Source organism: Lepidochelys olivacea (assembly GCF_965140295.1).
Source record: "Lepidochelys olivacea isolate rLepOli2 genome assembly, chromosome: 6".
NCBI classification, from domain to species: domain Eukaryota; kingdom Metazoa; phylum Chordata; order Testudines; family Cheloniidae; genus Lepidochelys; species Lepidochelys olivacea.
The window spans coordinates 62,517,425-62,535,996 of NC_140416.1; the positions used below are offsets into that span (position 1 = coordinate 62,517,425).

General features: G+C 39.5%; 1 protein-coding gene across 3 annotated transcripts in view; it reads left to right on the top strand.

Moving 5' to 3' along the window:
* Nucleotides 1–18,572, top strand: part of PCNX1 (pecanex 1) — a 126,371-nt gene that overhangs the window by 69,689 nt on the left and 38,110 nt on the right. For all 3 annotated transcript variants that reach the window (XM_084631695.1, XM_084631696.1, XM_084631697.1), the window contains 9 exons: nt 982–1,135; nt 5,826–5,858; nt 6,785–6,956; nt 8,788–8,898; nt 10,672–10,763; nt 12,527–12,636; nt 13,436–13,541; nt 15,281–15,373; nt 17,483–17,633. In XM_084631695.1, coding sequence (XP_084487821.1) covers nt 982–1,135; nt 5,826–5,858; nt 6,785–6,956; nt 8,788–8,898; nt 10,672–10,763; nt 12,527–12,636; nt 13,436–13,541; nt 15,281–15,373; nt 17,483–17,633 — 1,022 coding nt within the window. The remainder of the gene's footprint in view (nt 1–981; nt 1,136–5,825; nt 5,859–6,784; nt 6,957–8,787; nt 8,899–10,671; nt 10,764–12,526; nt 12,637–13,435; nt 13,542–15,280; nt 15,374–17,482; nt 17,634–18,572) is intronic.

Genomic DNA, 18,572 nt, shown 5'->3' on the forward strand with positions numbered 1-18,572 from the left:
CTACACTGTAGTTTGCTTAGTCTGAATTGAGTGGCTTAGTGCCACTGAGTGCGAGAGTAATTTCAACTGTTGCATTACACACTCCTGTTAAATAAATAACCCTGTTGCATATAAATAAGATGGCTAAAGTATTTTTTTCTTGCCTTCCCTAATGTGGTGATAGGCTCTTGAGCATCCTTTATGGAACTCTGAGACAGGCCCATGTTAGAGGCTACCATTCTTCATCTAGCTGAGCATTTAACTACTTTCTGAGGTCATCAAAGCTGCTTCTTAAAGGCCCAATTTTTCAAGATGCTGAGTGTCTTCAACCTTCATTGAACACATGCAGTGGGTGGTAAATGGGGGGTGGAGGAGGGAAGGGAATGGGTAATGGGTCATTTAGTGGTGGGCTGGAGAGCAAGCCAGCCCTGCACTTACCCAGCAGTGGCGGCCCTGGGCCACGGGGCCTAGGCCTCGTTCTTCATCCTGGGTGTTGCAACCTAGTACACAGGGTCGGAGTGCCATTTAGGTTTAGCTGGGCCAAATTTGAGTGAGTGGCATTGCAACGTGGTGTACTTAGCAAAGCGCAAGGTGCCCAGTCGTGTGGGACAGGAGCTGCTGCTTCTGGGTGAGGCCAAGCTCTCCCTCCAGCCCCTTATGAAAATTTGTGTTGTACACCTCCTTTTGTCAATTGTAAATATGCTTCAAAAGGCACCATGCGTACATCAAAAGGCTGCTGGGATGGCAGTTATCGTCCCCCTCCCTGCTCCTGCCTCCATTCCCATTTATCTCAATCACTGAACTCATGGTAGTTTCTGCCTAAGCTTTGCTAACAGACATGTATTACAGTTTGCTAATATGTACTATGCAAGAGTTCAGGCCCATTTTGCTACCAGCAGCATAGCTTATTTGCTAGGCTTTGTGCTAGCTGTTCTCTGCTAATCTCTTCTAAACCTATCCAGCTTTTTTATATTACTCTCTTTTTCTTTTTTGCCCCTACAGGAATCGTGAGATCCTTGAAAATGTGCTAGCTGTCATCCTAGCTATTTTAGTTGCTTTCCTGGGTTCTGTACTCCTTATAGAGGGCTTTTTCAAGGATATCTGGATCTTTCAGTTTTGCCTGGTAATAGCCAGTTGTCAGTACTCACTACTCAAGGTACCTTAGTTTTTTTATCTTCATTTTTAATTACAGTTTTGAACAATAGAAATAAACTGAGGACTTGTGCAACAAACTTTCTTGTTCAAAGGTCTGTGAAGGTTGAGTACTTAGGCTACCAAGAACTTTGGAAAGAGAACTGTATAAAAGTTTGTAAAACAAAAATTTTGGCTTCTGCTAAAGTTTGGAATAAGGCCACACAAGGTCACTGGAGTAGTCTTGTGTATATTTGTTAAAAAAGGAACAATAAAAACCTAAACCTCTCTGCCCATGATATACTACCACAGGTATAATCAGGGGAAACAACTGAATTGAAACCCCATTGCTATAAAAAAGGGAGTGATTGGTAATGTGTTCTGTTAGGGCCCTGGACCTTTGGAATTTGCTTCCTTCTGATCTGGTATGGCCTGAGTGTGTTAGCCATGTAGACACATGGCAAGGGCCCATCCTTTCTCCCTGGCCTGTTCAAGATATGAGTGTCGGTAGAGTTGGGTATTGGTGGTTTGGGGATTATGTGGAGATGTCAGTTGTTTTATTTGTTGATTTGATCTGATGAGTCTGTCGGTGTATTTTTAAAAGATTGGCAAGGAAGATCAGAACATTGAATGGACTCTTTTTTTTATTGTAATTTATTATTTAAATAAAAGGATTTCCCTCCAAAAATACATGTAGATATTCCTTTTTCTACTTTATATCCTGGCATTTCACCAGATGTCAAATTGCCAAGAAGGTCATTTCAAAATACAGTTGATTAAAAGATTGCTTACATTCTGAGAAGGAAAGGGAGTTTGAGAAAAGAAGAATGGGTCAGAAGTAATTTGGATCTCCTCTAGCATGAGAATTTCTTCTATAAAACTTAAAGATAATCTATGTTGTGATATGAGACTAGTAAAAATTAATCTTCCAGATTCCCAATCTCTATTTAACTGTCTACTCATGAGTCAAAAATTGCTTGCTGTAAGAAGTTAACTGTTTTTGCACTCTAGTCCTTACTGAAAATACGCGCAGAGAAGAAGCTTGTCAAAGTTAAATTTCCAAAGTAAAATGTTACTCAGTGTCAGATTAGTTAGTGTTGGAATTTCTGTCAGGTCCCCAGCATGGGTTTTAAATTTCATAAGGTATCTAGTGAATATTTACAAAGGTTAGATTTCTAGTAGCTGAAAGCCACATGCTATGTCTCAGATGTACACTTGGGCCAAGTAACCCAGAGCTCTTCTTGACTGCTGTTCACAAACTGGGAAGAATTAGTAGGGGAAGCAAAAGTGGATGGGAACCTGGGAGGCATTGACCATAAGATGGTAGAGTTCAGGATCCTGACAAAATGAACAAAGGAGAGCAGCAGAATACGGACCCTGGGCTTCAGAAAAGCAGACTTTGACTCCTTCAGGGAACTGATGGACAAGGTCCCCTGGGAGAATAACATGGGGGGAAAGGAGTCCAAGAGAGCTGGCTGTATTTTAAAGAATCCTTATTAAGGTTGCAGGAACAAACCATCCCGATGTGTAGAAAGAATAGTAAATATGGCAGGCGACTAGCTTGGCTTAACAGTGAAATCCTTGCTGATCTTACACACAAAAAAGAAGCTTACAAGAAGTGGAAGATTGGGCAAATGACCAGGGAGGAGTATAAAAATATTGCTCGGGCATGCAGGAGTGAAATCAGGAAGGCCAAATCACACTTGGAGTTGCAGCTAGCAAGAGATGTTAAGAGTAACAAAAAGGGTTTCTTTAGGTTTGTTAGCAACAAGAAGAAAGCCAAGGAAAGCGTGGGCCCCTTACTGAATGAGGGATGCAACCTAGTGACAGAGAATGTGGAAAAAGCTCATGTACTCATTGCTTTTTTTGCCTCTGTCTTCGCGAACACAGTCAGCTCCCAGACTGCTGCACTGGGCAGCACAGCATGGAGAGGAGGTGACCAGCCCTCTCTGGAGAAAAGGGGTTTGGGACTATTTAGAAAAGCTGGACAAGCACAAGTCCATAGCACTGCATCCAAGGTTGCTAAAGGAGTTGGTGGATGTGATTGCAGAGCCATTGGCCATTATCTTTGAAAACTCATGGCAATCGGGGGAGGTTCCGGAAGACTGGAAGAAAGCTAATGTAGTGCCCATCTTTAAAAGAGAAGGAGGAGGATCTGGGGAACTACAGGACAGTCAGCCTCACCACAGTCCCTGGAAAAATCATGGAGCAGGTCCTCAAGGAATCAATTTTGAAGCACTTAGAGGAAAGTGATCAGGAACAGTCAGCATGGATTCACCAAGGGCAAGTCATGCCTAACTAACCTAATTGCCTTCTATGACGAGATAACTGGCTTTGTGGATGAGGGGAAAGCGGTGGATGTGGTGTTCCTTGACTTTAGCAAAGCTTTTGACAGTCTCCCACAGTATTCTTGCCAGCAAGTTAAGGAGGTATGGACTGTAAGGTTGATAGAAAGCTGGCTAGATTGTCGGGCTCAACGGGTAGTGATCAATGGCTCCATGTCTAGTTGGCAGCCGGTATCAAGTGGAGTGCCCCAAGGGTCGGTCCTTGGGCCGGTTTTGTTCAATATCTTCTTCATTAATGATCTGGAGGGTGGCGTGGACTGCACCCTCAGCAAGTTTGCAGATGACACTTAACTGGAAGGAGTGGTAGATACGCTGAAGGGTAGGGATAGGATATGGAGGGCCCTAGACAAATTAGAGGATTGGGCCAAAAGAAATCTGATGAGGTTCAACAAGGACAACACTTAGGACAGAAGAATCCCATGCATTGCTACAGACAAGGGACCGAATGGCTAGGCTGCAGTTCTGCAGAAAAGGACCTAGGGATTACAGTGGATGAGAAGCTGGATGAGTCAACATTGTGCCCTTGTTGCCAAGAAGGCGAACGGCATTTTGGGCTGTAAAGTAGGGGCATTGCCAGCAGATTAAGGGACAAGATCGTTCCTCTCTATTCGACATTGGTGAGGCCTCATCTGGAGTACTGTGTCCAGTTTTGGGCCCCACGCTACAAGAAGGATGTGAATAAATTGGAATGAGTCCGGCGGAGGGTAACAAAAATGCTTGGGGGCTGGAGCACATGACTTACAAGGGAATTGGGATTGTTTTGTCTGCAGAAGAGAATAATGAGGGGGGATTTGATGGCTGCTTTCAACTACCTGAAGGGGGGTTCCAAAGAGGATGGATCTAGACTGTTCTCAGTGGTACTAGATGACAGAACAAGGAGTAATGGTCTCAAGTTGCAGTGGGGGAGGTTTAGGTTGGATGTTAGGAAAAAAAATTTTCACTAGGAGGGTGGTGAAGTGCTAGAATGGGTTACCTAGGGAGGTGGTGGAATCTCCTTCCTTAGAGGTTTTCAAAGTCAGGCTTGATAAAGCCCTGGCTGGGATGATTTAGTTGGGGATTGGTCCTGTTTCGAGCAGGGGGTTGGATTAGATGACCTCCTGAGGTCCCTTCCAACCCTGATATTCTATGATCTATATAGTCTCTCTCATACAACCAATGAAATTGTTGCATGCAGATTCGCTGTAGAGTCAGGGTAATGGTTGGGGTTTCCTCTATCACAATAGTTGAGGACTCTTGGCATGGCATAGACATGTGCCTTGCTGTCTCTCAGATGTTGTTCATAAAGTTAAAATGGCCGAGAACTTAAAAACTGGATAGTAACAGACCGTGAAACCCAGAATGATTGCAGCTGGTGATATTCTGAACCAAAAGAGCTCTCAACCATGCTTGAAACTGTTTCCATTGCTTTACTTTGGTTCAACAGGTTTCAGAGTAACAGCCGTGTTAGTCTGTATTCGCAAAAAGAAAAGGAGTACTTGTGGCACCTTAGAGACTAACCAATTTATTTGAGCATGAGCTTTCGTGAGCTACAGCTCACTTCATCGGATGCATACCGTGGAAACTGCAGCAGACATTATATACACACACAGAGATCATGAAACAATACCTCCTCCCACCCCACTGTCCTGCTGGTAATAGCTTATCTAAAGTGATCATCAAGTTGGGCCATTTCCAGCACAATAGCCCATCCAAAGTGACAACTCTCTTCACAATGTGCATGATAATCAAGGTGGGCCATTTCCAGCACAAATCCAGGTTTTCTCACCCCCCCATCCCCATACACACACAAACTCACTCTCCTGCTGGTAATAGCTCATCCAAAGTGACCACTCGCGATGAGCTATTACCAGCAGGAGAGTGAGTTTGTGTGTGTATGGGGATGGGGGGGTGAGAAAACCTGGATTTGTGCTGGAAATGGCCCACCTTGATTATCATGCACATTGTGAAGAGAGTTGTCACTTTGGATGGGCTATTGTGCTGGAAATGGCCCAACTTGATGATCACTTTAGATAAGCTATTACCAGCAGGACAGTGGGGTGGGAGGAGGTATTGTTTCATGATCTCTGTGTGTGTGTATATAATGTCTGCTGCAGTTTCCACGGTATGCATCCGATGAAGTGAGCTGTAGCTCACGAAAGCTCATGCTCAAATAAATTGGTTAGTCTCTAAGGTGCCACAAGTACTCCTTTTCTTTTTGGTTCAACAGACATTCTAGGTTTCACAATGATACACAGATGGAGTGACACTCCTGGAATCTTATCTGTATAATAATCCTGGACTCTTACCTTGATTCAGGGTTACCACCTGAAATACTGCTCTAAAGATAGCAGGCCCCAAAATAATGTTCCTCTCTTTCCATTTTACTTTCAGAGTGTTCAACCAGATTCTTCTTCCCCTCGACATGTAAGTCAATGCGTATGCCATTTCAGTGCCCTAGTGGGTGCAGCACTTCCACCATTGAGGATTAACTCTCTTTGCCTGAGTCCTCTGCATTTGGGGAGAAGTGCCATCTTTGGGATGAGAGACTTCTATTGTTGTACAGGATTGGGAATTTGAGTATTTAATTCCAATTATGGCTTTCTGTGGGTTGGGCAAGTCAAAACCTCTTTGCTGTAGTTTTTCAGTCTCTAAAATCGTGACTATTTAACTCTCAGGTGTATTATGAGGACTAGTTATAAAGCACTTTTGAAAATGGAAAGAGTTCAGATTGTTACTGTGGAAGACTCAGTGGGAAATTTTATTATGCATGTATTAGATTGGTGTGACAGAAGTTTATTTTACTTGTGACCTAAGCCAGAGGTGAGAAACTGTATCAGTCCTCTTAAGGAAGCTATGTATAGTATTGTAGGTTGTAGTTACTGTATTTTTTATTACATATCTAACAGTGTGGCTTTTTAGCAGTAGCAAAATCTGACCAATAAATACAAAATGTTTCTTAGTTTGAGGTTTACATCTAATAAAAACAAACACATTTTTTCAGTTTTGTTTACAAGAACACTTGGAGTATAGTCCTGTTGTTTTTAATATCTCAGTAAGGAACGTTGTTTAAAAACCTGATGGAGAATAAAGGAAAATCTGTTCATCTAGAAAGGCATTGAACATTAGAGCCATAAGTGTCCTTGTCTTTACACCAATATAAGACAGATTAAAAAAACTCCTTGATGTACTGTCATAAAATATTCTTTGAGAGATATTGACAAACTATGGGAGAGGGCTTTTGGAGAAAAGGATGGACAAAAATTAAAATTTGTGGTTATGTGAATTTATTATTATAAATGTGAAGAGCACATTTCTGTTCAGTAATGAAACAAATCTTCTATAATTTTCAGGGTCATAATCGTATCATAGCCTATAGTCGGCCTGTTTATTTCTGTTTGTGTTGCGCTCTCATATGGTTGTTGGATTATGGTAGCAGAAATACATCTACAACAAGGTTCAGGTTGTATGGAATGGTTTTCACCAACCCGTTGCTGCTGTTGTCTGCCAGGGACTTAGTTATAGGTGAGTTATTTTTTTGTACATGAACATCCAATAACCGGGATATTATATTAACCATGGGTTAGAGTTGGCTATTCCACTACAGTGGAGGCATTTTAGGCTTTTATCATCTAAATCTCAGGTCCAGATCTCTGTGTCAGACTATTGCAGCACTACATTCTGACCCCAGTTCACTCTCCTTTCATTTGAGAGAGCAGCTTTAGGCTTTCTGGTGTCCATAACAGAGCTTTAGAGTGTGAAAATTTTCCTCTCTCAAACAGCTAGGAATTTAAAATAAGTATCACCGTTGGTGGGAGTGTGTTTATAATTTGTATTTGTATTACTGTAGGGTGTAGGAGCCCTAGTCATGTAACAGGACCCTATTGTGCTAAACACTGTACAAATGTGGAACAAAATATGATCCCTGCCCTGAGGAGCTTACACTCTATAAGACAAGAGGCAGCAGATGGCTATGGACAGACTGGGGAGTACAAGTAAACAATGAGACAGTATTGGTCAACATGATTGGCAATGGTATTTTCTTTAGGCTCTGTCCATCTTTGAGATAGCTTTCAATGTACTTTAACTCTCTCCCCCCCCCCCTTAATCCTTTCCTTCCAGTATTCTGCTCAGGTAGGCTTGTCTCAATCCATGCAATTTATACTTGTGTTGATAACTGTGCTCATAAAACCCAGTGATCAGTGCATCACCCCTAAATTCTTCTTCTTTCTGAACAATTAACAGTAATTTATTTCAGATAAAGTGCTTTCAAAGCAGCTAGTAACACTGAGGGCACTGTTTCACAAAATGTTTTGCATTCCACAAAGAACTGTACATTGGTGGCAAACTTAAACCGCTAAGGAGAAGCAAAGAGCACAGATCTGAACCAGAATTCGTTCACTCCTGGAGAAGTAAAACCTGTCTGCCAGAGAACACAGACGCAGGGCAAGACAAACCTCAGAGTTGATTGGCATCATTGCCATGTGCTGGCATTAGACTAATGAGAGCTCAACTAAGACATCTGTTATCATTTGGCCACCAAGTGGGACATGTGGACCTGATTCATAGATAGTCTAAATCCACTCCAAATGTCTGTCTGAGAACAGTGCTACAACAGTTCGATACAGGTAGTCTGAACTAAGATGAGAGAGAAGGAGCTTAAGATGTCTCTATTGTGGTGGAAAAGCATATATAACCTATGTGTAATGTCCAATCGAATGGTTGCCCTCCATCTTGGGGGGCGGAGGGGAGGAGACGGATGGAGGGAAGCTAGAATTAAAGAAACAAAAGTCCTCTCTTCTTCGATTTGTAAACTTATTTATCAGTTGCAGTGAGGTTCTTCTGATTGTTAAACAAACCTATGGTAGCACAATAAAAGCAAGGGTGAAATTTTGGCCCTGTTGAGTTAAATGGGGCCAGAATTTCCCCCCTGGAGTTAAAGTGATCTGATGAGAGGCATGAGAGCCTTCATTCTTGTGAGTGACAAATTTACAAGACTTTATACCTGAAGACCCTCTTCCTTGATCTTTACTATGTGAAAATGAAAAGGTTGTGATATAAAAGTCCAGTCATGTTAGACTGGCTCACACAGATTTCACTGGTGATTAAATTGGGAGTCAGCAAAGATGTACTTATCCCTCTGAATGTTGGAAAGTCGTGACTAATCTAAGTTGGAGGTGGATGTTAAAGTGAAGTCTAATACAATTGGAAACTGTTAGAAGGTCCCTATAGTATAGCCATAGCAATGTTGGATTGTATCTTGTTTGACTATATCACAGAGCTTAAAGAAACTATGAAGAGTATTGCAATATATCAGATTTTCCATACTCACTTTTTTCACCTTTCTTTTCCGTAGTATTTACGCTGTGTTTCCCTATAGTATTCTTCATTGGTCTTCTGCCTCAGGTGAATACATTTGTGATGTACCTCTGTGAACAGCTGGATATTCATGTCTTTGGTGGCAATGGTGAGTGCAGCTTTTATGTCAAAGATAGAGGGAAGTATTAAATAGACCAGGCAGCTGCTACCATTTTTCAAATCAAATTAATAATGTAATTTAAAAGTCTATTTAGTAACATGATTTCTAGGTCTGGGCTTAAAATACAGAACCCACTGAAGTCAGTGAAAAGAACCGATACTCATTTACATAGCACAGTTCTGTAACAAAGAGCAATTCCTTTCACAGTGTAAGTATAAGTAAAATAGTCCCTCAAGTGTGCTTTTACAGTAAGAGAGCTTATTGTCAGAGCTTATTGTTTCAAAAAGTTGCAAAATAACTTACTGGTAGAAAATTCAATTCTGGGGCAGTGCAGAAAAGGAGAAAACTCTTCACTTCCCTTTTAAAAACCTATCAAATGTAAATCCAGTAAGAGACTTGTACTTGGGTGGGGGGCAGAAAAATGGTCCAGTCACAGAAAAATATTCCTTCAATTGTTGTATTTGGTATCTAGATACGATGGTAAAAAGGCAGATCATGAATGCCCAAGATATGTAGAACTGTGACATCTTTATAACCCGTTTATCAAAGCGCTTGCAGTTCGCACTTCAAGGCAGGTGAAAGTGTAACTGTATTGAGAACTCCCTATTCCCTTCCCATCTCCTTGTTGTTCTCTGCATTACTTAAGGATTGCTTACTGCTTCTCCCTCACTTATCCATCCTAAAGTTTCCCTACTCTTATCCACAGCCTCTCTCCAATCTGACCAGGGCCAAACTTGGTTTTAAATCCATCAACATAGCGGCTTAATTAGCTAGCGATGTAACTGTTGAGCACTGCTAAGAGCTCTTTTCTTTTCATCTCAGATAAGTTATGCATACTGTACACTCCTCAGGGCCAGGGAATACAAAAGAGCAGCACTGAGCCCAATACGTTTCTTTGACTAATTTTAGTTGTGGTGAGGATGCAAACATCTTCAGTGTACCTGTATCTGTGAGGCTTCATCGGCACAGTTTAAATATTAGGTATACATTTAAATTAATACCTTTCCTGCAGCATCCTTTTATGATTCTGTGATTCTCAGATTTCTGAGCAGTCACTTTCAGTCGTGCAGTGCTCCTGATGCAGTGTTGACTTGCACTTTCACTAAGATTTGAAAACATCTCTCATCACTTCATTACCAAGCTCACCTATTGTGTTACCTAATCTCCTTATCCCAAGACATGTGTTCATTACTAGCTGCTCACTTTAACTTTTCAGTGATGTGTTTCAAAAACATTTTTTGCAAGAAATATTCATCAACAAAAACCAAAATGAGAACAGATTATATAAGTTAATAGTGCTATCAACTATGCGGGGCTCTGAATTTAACCTTCCATAAGAGTATCGAGTGTCAAATTGCCTCCAGCTTATAAATTTATATTTTGTTTATAAAAGGGAAAATATTCTCTGGTTTATTGCTGAGAATTGAGAAGATTGATCACATAGGTCTAACATAGTGTCAGCTTTCATCTACTGCTTTTGTTGCAGCAATAGTTGACTATTCCCAAGGCAGTGCTGTTGAATAAATGGTAAAAAAAAAAAAAAAACATGTAAATCCTGCTCAGTTAGAAAAATAACTTGTAGAGGAGAGAGAGATGGTATTTGCGACGTAGGAATTGGTAGAATTTTTCTAACATCTGAGCAGGTATTGAAGCAAAAAATTGTTGCAATTTTTGTAGTTTTTTGTTCAGTCCACTTTAAAAAGTCTTACGTTTTCAAGTTTGTGCAGCTGATCCTTTTCCCCACCCCACTTTTACTTCCAGCCACTACAAGCCTGCTTGCAGCTCTTTACAGTTTCATCTGTAGTATTGTGGCAGTAGCATTATTGTATGGATTGTGTTATGGCGCCCTGAAGGTAAGCAGTACATTGATAGTATATAAATAAATATTTAGGATTTGATTCTCCAGTGCCTTTCACTTTTGTCTACTTATTTACATTTGTGAAAAGTGTGTGTAAAGTGTTACCATTCTGATTTGGTAACGTTTTACTCTTACTTTGCCATATTTTTGGATGCCATATGCCATCTTTAATTTCATAAGATCATGTAACTATCTAATACGCACTTGTGTTCAGCGAAGCTCTCCCCATCTCCCTTAAATTTATTTTCTGCACTGGTTCTTGTGAGGGGCACATAGGAACTGGTCAACTTCTTGCATTGTTTTCATGCATTCATGTTTTTCCTGATTCATCCAAAAGGTTGAATTTGAAAACTCACTCCCAATGATGCAAATTAGAAATAAAACATTTTTACAGTAATGCTAATTTTGAAAAGAAAGCAGGGAATAGTTTGCTCTGCTGAAGTGGTGAATATCTGTTTATGGGAGAGGGATTGAGAGGCAGCTGACAAGCACAAGGGAACAAAGAAAAATGTATACTTGCTCAAGGTACAGTTTTACTCTGAAAAGCAACAAAAAATATGACACTGACTTCCATGTTTGTGCGTAGTGTGTCATGATTTCTAGGTCAAATGTGCTCAGTTTACAAGTAAAATGACTTTTTCTAACTGTGTAGGTCCTGCAGGATCAACCTGGGCTTTGAGAGTCAACCTTGCTTCTTTTATTACTTGTGATGATGGAAAGATTTACTAGCCAATTTGTGCCTTCGGTGAACCTATAGATCCGCAATAGTTTTCAGTATCTTTGCAGGAGTGTAACTGATTAGATCGTAGTAAACAAATCAGTTGATATACAAGATAGAACAAAACGTTGTTAAATCAATCTGATCCCTGCAGATCCAGCATAGTAGGAGTAAGAGTAAATATTTTTTCATCTAAAGTCAGCAAACATTACAAAAGGATTAGTTCTATTGAGTAAGAGGGTGACAGTTTTTTACATAGTCAATTTTCAGAATGGAACTGCAATTTAAATAATTTTTTAAGGATTATGATCATGGGGTGTGTGGTAAATGGTATGTACAGAACATTAAAACTGTTGAACATTTAATTACATGGGTAAATTAAGTATGGCTGTGTGGTACTTGTAAAATAAACAGCAAATAATAAAACTATTGTAGTCTTCTAAAACCAAAATGAGGATTCCTTGTGAATTACTTTTGAACCCAAGTGATGCAGCATAGTAAACAGGCACACCAATTTATTACAGCCTGAGATGGAGTTTACCACCAGTTTTGGGCTGCATTCCCAAGCAACCCGACTCCAAGAAGACCCAGTCCCGGCGTGTCAATAAGTACCGCAAGGGAAAGTTGAAAACAGTTTATTGTAGTATTCGTATGGTATTCGCCACTTGCATAACATGGTTATAGGCAAATTAGAAGCGAATATGTAGAGATTTATTAAATAAGCACTAATTATACAAATAAAGTGTATTAACATGGGCATTCTAACTTTATGCTTGATCAGACTGTAGCACTCTTAGGACATGATCATTAAGGTTAATAGGAGTTTTCCATTGACCTGAACAGGAGAAAGTTCAAACTGATTAAAGGCTTTAACTTACAAAAAGTATAGGTTAACATTTTAACAAAATACCTTTATTTTTAAAAGCATATGACTTTTTTCATCTTTCCTTTTTCTTATTACTTTTTTAAGTTTTCTGATTTGTGATATTGATTTTATATATTCTTGTCTTTCTGTTAAAATTTAATTCTTCTGTCCCCAGGATTCTTGGGATGGCCAGCATATTCCAGTCCTCTTCTCAATATTCTGTGGCTTGTTAGTAGCGATATCCTATCATCTCAGCAGACAAAGTAGTGACCCTTCTGTACTTTTGTAAGTTACTGACTGTACATCTGTCCTCAAGGCAACTCTCAAAGGAGATCCATTTTGACCATTAATAGAAACCCAGTAGTACCGCTGAAACTGATGTTGGCCCAACCCTGTGGAAAACAAAAGGGAGGGACGAATGGTGGTCTGGTAGTTAGGCTGCTGGCTGGGAACTCTCAAAACCCAGGTACAGTTCCTTATGCTGCCACAACTTCCTTTGTGACATTGGGCAAATCAATTAATCTCTGTCTGAGTTCCCTATGTATGCAATAGGGATAATTGTACTTACCTACCTTATAGAGGTGTTGCAAGAATAAATACAGGAAAAGTGGTGAGCCACTTAGATACTGGTAAAGAGGCCATAAAAATACTTTGGAAAGCTTCCAGATGTGGCTATATCAAGCTTTATTACTAGTAGCATCTACTAAGAGTTTGGCTACTTGGTCAGTATGGCCCTACAAATTAAAGGAGTGTGGGTTGGTCTGTTAGAGCTTTAGTTAGTACTAGAGTCCTTGGTTGCCTATTTTGTATTTGGACCAACAGAGACTACTTGCGGGGTGGAAAATCTGAACAGATTTTATTGAGCTTTTTCTTTCCGTAAAAGAGAGATGCGGCAAACAGGCTTACCTTTATATACCAATTGAGATTTCTAAACTCCTTTAAGTAAATTGAGCCACAAAAGATAGCAGATTGGGACTGCTTATGTTCTATTGATTTGTAATAGGCCTCTGATTTTGTTACCTCTTCTAAACCCACCCAAAGCAATGTATTTATCACAGTGAATTCTTGCTTTGCATCTTTTTAGCTCTTTAGTACAATCAAAATTTTTTCCTAATTCTGAAGACAAAAACCCAGAGGATCCTCTGTCTGAAGTCAAAGATCCTTTACCTGAAAAACTTAGAAATTCAGTGGTAAGTAGGCTTGCTTTTTGTAAAACTCAACCCAGACATAAACTGAATCCTGGCCAATAGAGTATGTACTAGTTTGGTGTTGTTAGTTGGAATTTGTTAGCACTATATACTCTGCAGTCCAGGGCTTGGACTTCCAGAGAGTGAGGCATTCAAGTCCCATTGACTTTCACTTGACTTCAAGAATTTTAGGTATATGTATTTAACACAGTGAAAAATAACTCCTTAAGGATTGAGTTAATGCTAATGGGTATTTGAGTCAAAATTTTACATTCAGAGGACCAATTGCATCTACCTTTAGAATGCATTTCCACTTTGAATATAAAATGCTGAGTTCGTTGCCTCATTGACTATCAGTATTGAAACAACACTGCATCTTTATCTATACATCCCATTAAAAATGCACAGCCATGAGGAAAAAGTATTACCTTTGTCTTGACAATATAAGCTATCAAAAAAGAGATACAATTAGGAAGGCCAGAACTCCCAAAATGATAGAGCAGTGAAGGATAACTGATGGTGTTCTGTAACTCATGTTCACAATTTAATATGTACCTAAATAAACCTAGTAATACCTGGTGTGTGTATAAAGGCTCAAATGAAAAAGAGTGATAGTGGCCAAAAGATGTTAACTCAGTATTTTTGGATAAACAAGAGCTTTGGGCAATCCAGCCCACACACAGAAACTAAAAACTAAGGAAAGCTGGTGGGTTTTTTTTAAATGAAGAATGAGTTGCTTCTAGTAACACTGGAGACTTGCTTTATTGACTTAATTTTATCATCACATTCTTTGGATACCTAGAGTAAATCCACTGTAAATGCTTGTGAAAATAACAGTACCCAGTTGTTATCCTGTCTCACATAAACAAGCAGTAAGTGAGAAACTTAAGAAGCTTAGTCTATTTAATTTATCCAAGAGAAGATTAATCGTGTTCTGAAAGTACCTGCATGGGGAAAAGATTTACTGCTAGATAGTATAGGGCTCTTTAATCTAGCAGACAAAGACGTAACAAAATCCAATGGTTGCAAACTGAAGTTAGACAAATTCAGGGAAAAAAATAATTTATGTGTGGGCATTATTTTTTTTTTAATAGCAAGAGTAATTAACCATTGGAAAAATTTACCTAAGAATGTGATGGATTATTTCATTTGAAGTCTTTAAAACATGATCACATGTCTTTCTAAGAGATGCTCTAGCACAGCAAGAAGTTATTGGCTAGATGCAGGAATTACTGGGTGAAAATCTTTGGCCTGTGTTATGCAGGAGGACAGACTAGATGTTTCCTTCTAGCCTTAAAAGTTGTTAATTCGCTTACCTACATTGAGGCAATAGGCTCAAATTTGGAAGGGAAGAATATCCAGAATGAAAGTGTTTTGTCCATTAACTTCTCACGTATGGCAGTGATTAGATGTTTTAAATTAAATCATTTGGACACATGCCCTTGAACAAGACCAGCTAAGTAAGGGTTATCTTCCATGCACTGGTGCTTGTTGCAGTTCTCTCTTGGGAGTTGGGAAATAAAAATGGTGGGATTTTTGAAAGCACTTATCTAACTGCTGCTGCTGTCAAAGTTAGAGAGGAAAGTTCAGTTGACTTCAGTGGAAGCAGATTTAGGCCAGCGCTGAAATCTTTTGACAGTAGCACCCCATATTCCTTTAAGAGGTAAGTGGAGGTGACCCTAGGTCTGGAAGAAGAGTACCAAACTTTATGTCCTCTAAGCTGTTTTCTTTTTATTCCATAGAATGAACGGTTACAATCTGACCTGATAGTGTGCCTCGTCATTGGTGTACTCTATTTTGCAATTCATGTCAGTACAGTATTCACAGTTTTGCAGGTAAGTTATTGCATTATGCCTCACAATTTATAAAATACCTGTACTTTCTCTTTTCTTGTAGATGCCTTTTTGCTAATGCTACTATTTAATACTCTTTTATGGTTGTACCCAATGGCCCCATTTGGGCTTGGGGCATGACTTACACAAGGTGCTGTTCAGACATACAGTGTGACTAATACCTGCCGTGAAGACCTTTTTAAATCTCAATTTTTTTGTCTCCCCAATGTTCCTCTCCCTTTTCTTCCCCTCCTCCCCACTTCTACTTCTCTAAGTGCTCCACTCTTTTCGATAAAGTGCCCTTCTTTCACTCTGCCCACCCACAGAAATACCTACAAGCTCATTCTAGAGAAGGGAGAGAGTAAATTGACAAAAAGGTTCAAAAGGGTTTCACCTGTTGTGGCTCCTAGACAGTATCCATCTCCCATGGGATGGAAGTGGGGGGTAGAGGGATGGTTCCTCGCAGGGTATCAGTGCGGGCAGGAGACCTTTCCTTACAGTTGCATTCTAAGTTTCCACCTATCAGCCTAGCTATCATTAGCATATGCTTCGGAATACACTTAAATATTTTCAGCTTGACATGTGACTTAGGCCACATTGTGCAACAGGATTTGTGTGGGTGAAGGAGTCTGTCTAAGCAGATCCAGTGGCGGAATTTGCTGTTTACACACCAGAGTGGCTGCCTAAGTAGCTGGAGAAACCTTCTGAAACTGTCTAGTTTGATTACAGTATTGAAAGCAAATATAACTTTCACTCTGAGCAAAAGATCAAATTGCTAGGGCAAATATGACGGGCCAAGTTGCTACACAGATGACATATGCTGGATTTTGGCTACCTGGAAGAACTAGAATGTCTAATTTGTTTGTCTAGCATCACTGTTCCAAATAATGCGAAGAAAAGAAATGGCATAAATTCTGGAAGGATTCCAGTATTCTATTGCTCTCTCTAATTACAAAAATGGAGAGGCTATTCTTAAGCATTTGTCAATTTATTTTTAAATCTAAACATTTTCAGATGGAGGGTCCTTCTAGTTGAGTAGAGATGACCACATCCACACTAGTTTTTGCTAAAGCAGACCTCTCTTCCAGGGAAAGCCCAAACTCCACCCATCCCTGATGAATGTGGCTTCCATCCCCAACTAAGAAAGTTGGTTATCTGCTGTTGAGTTAACTAAATAGTTTATTACACTCAGGTTTATTTTAAATGACCAAAGACATCAGAAATTTGAAAATGAGCTTCTAGACAGACCCCTATGAAAAGTTTTAACTTTGTGAATTCACTGCCGTCTTGCTACCCATGAAAATATGATTCATAACCGCAATTTAGCTCTCGCAGTAGGCACTGCTGTAATGTAAAATGCATACCCATGTCTCTAAATATCAGAGGGGTAGCCATGTTAGTCTGTATCCATAAAAACAATGAGGAGTCCGGTGGCACCTTAAAGACTAACAGATTTGTTTGGGCATAAGCTTTCATGGGCTTATGAAAGTTTATGCCCAAATAAATCTGTTAGTCTTTCAGGTGGCACTGGACTTCTCATTGTTTTCATGTCTGTACAGATACTGTGTTACTGTAAAATTCTTAAACAGCAGTGCGCTCACATACCTGGAGGTGATGTGTTATTGCAGTATGTAAAGGGTATACTTCAGTAAGAGGGTGCTGTTCAACTCTTCTTCAAGAGAAATCTTAAAAATATCATCCAGAATGAGGATCGGTCTCTTCTGCACTTGGACCTCCTTTTTATCTAGCAGAAATTCTCCTTCAAGGATAATAGTTTTGCCATTTTAGAGAAGAAATGCAGAAGAATCAGAAACAACTGTCTATGAAAGAAGATCAGAAGTACTATAGAAGAAAAGGTAGCAACCCAGTCTTCAGGGAAGATCAAAAGTAGAATAATCTGTCTCTCTTAGAAGTGTTATCTTCTGAGACAACCCTTGTTGTTTTACATTCGTACAGTTAACATTCTTTCTCATATTAAAAGGGGAATTGCAGTCCAGATGTGCTTTTAGGCTGATTTATAAAGGTTATAGAAAACATCAAGTTGTTAACTGATTTGCTTCTTGTTTATAAGACTGAGAACCTATCTTTTATTCAACTCTGCTTTTTCTTTAGCCTGTCCTTAGCTACATTTTGTATGCGTTGGTGGGCTCAGTAGGATTTTTAACCCATTATGTGCTGCCTCAACTCCGAAAGCAGCTTCCTTGGCACTGTTTCTCTCACTCATTGCTGAAAACCAAGGAGTATTATCAATTTGAAGTCCGAAGTAAGTATCAATAATTTTTTTTGAATTTGCTCTATTGGTTGAGCAGTTTATATTAACCATTACTTTACTTTAACTTTTTGCTTTATAACTTGTCATTGCTTAAATGTTTCAGGGTCTCTGATTGACAGTGTTAATTCTTTCCTAGCTCAGCATGCCTTGTTTGATCCTGTGGCATTTTATGTATCTTTAGTAAGTAGTAATGATGGCGTCACATTAACAATGCTATTGTTATGATGAATGCAATTGCATTGAGTCCTTGTTATTGGGGTCTTACAAGTGTCAAAAACTTACTCCCTGTGCTGAAACTTCTCTTGCAACATTTTGGCAAACATATTTTTTCAGTGTCTTTTTTTCAACATTTAGGAGGGTTTAAATTGTTTTTATTTTAGATGTTTCAGACCCACTTGTATACTTTCAGCTTGCTATCTTGGTCCGTATTAAAGACTAATGCTTTTGGCATGTTTCTAGAAATTTAATTGGGAAATAACAGCCAAACATCTGAAAATAGACTATAGTACAGTGCGTTATATTTGTTTAAAAGGGTACTAAGTGTGAAACTGCACATATATACATGCTTAAACATACATTTATCTGCACTATACATCTAACAAATGCACCTCCATTTTATTTCTTTTATTAATGAAACTTTTTATGAAACTTGTTTTCTAAGGAACTGCCATTTTTAAAAGGTAGCAAATTATACCCCAGTTAACCCAAAAAAACCTTGCAAAAAGTGTTAAAATGAGTTTATATTTACATACAGTAGTATCCTTCATGTGAGGATCTCAAAAGCCTTTATAAAGGTGAAAATTATTACCCCCACTTATAAGTGGGAAAACAGACAAAACCTAAGGCCCCATTCTTGCAAGCCAGTCTGTGTGGTTGGACCCCCGACAGCTTGTATGCATCCCCCTTGGCTTTAGTGGAGCCTTACTGCAC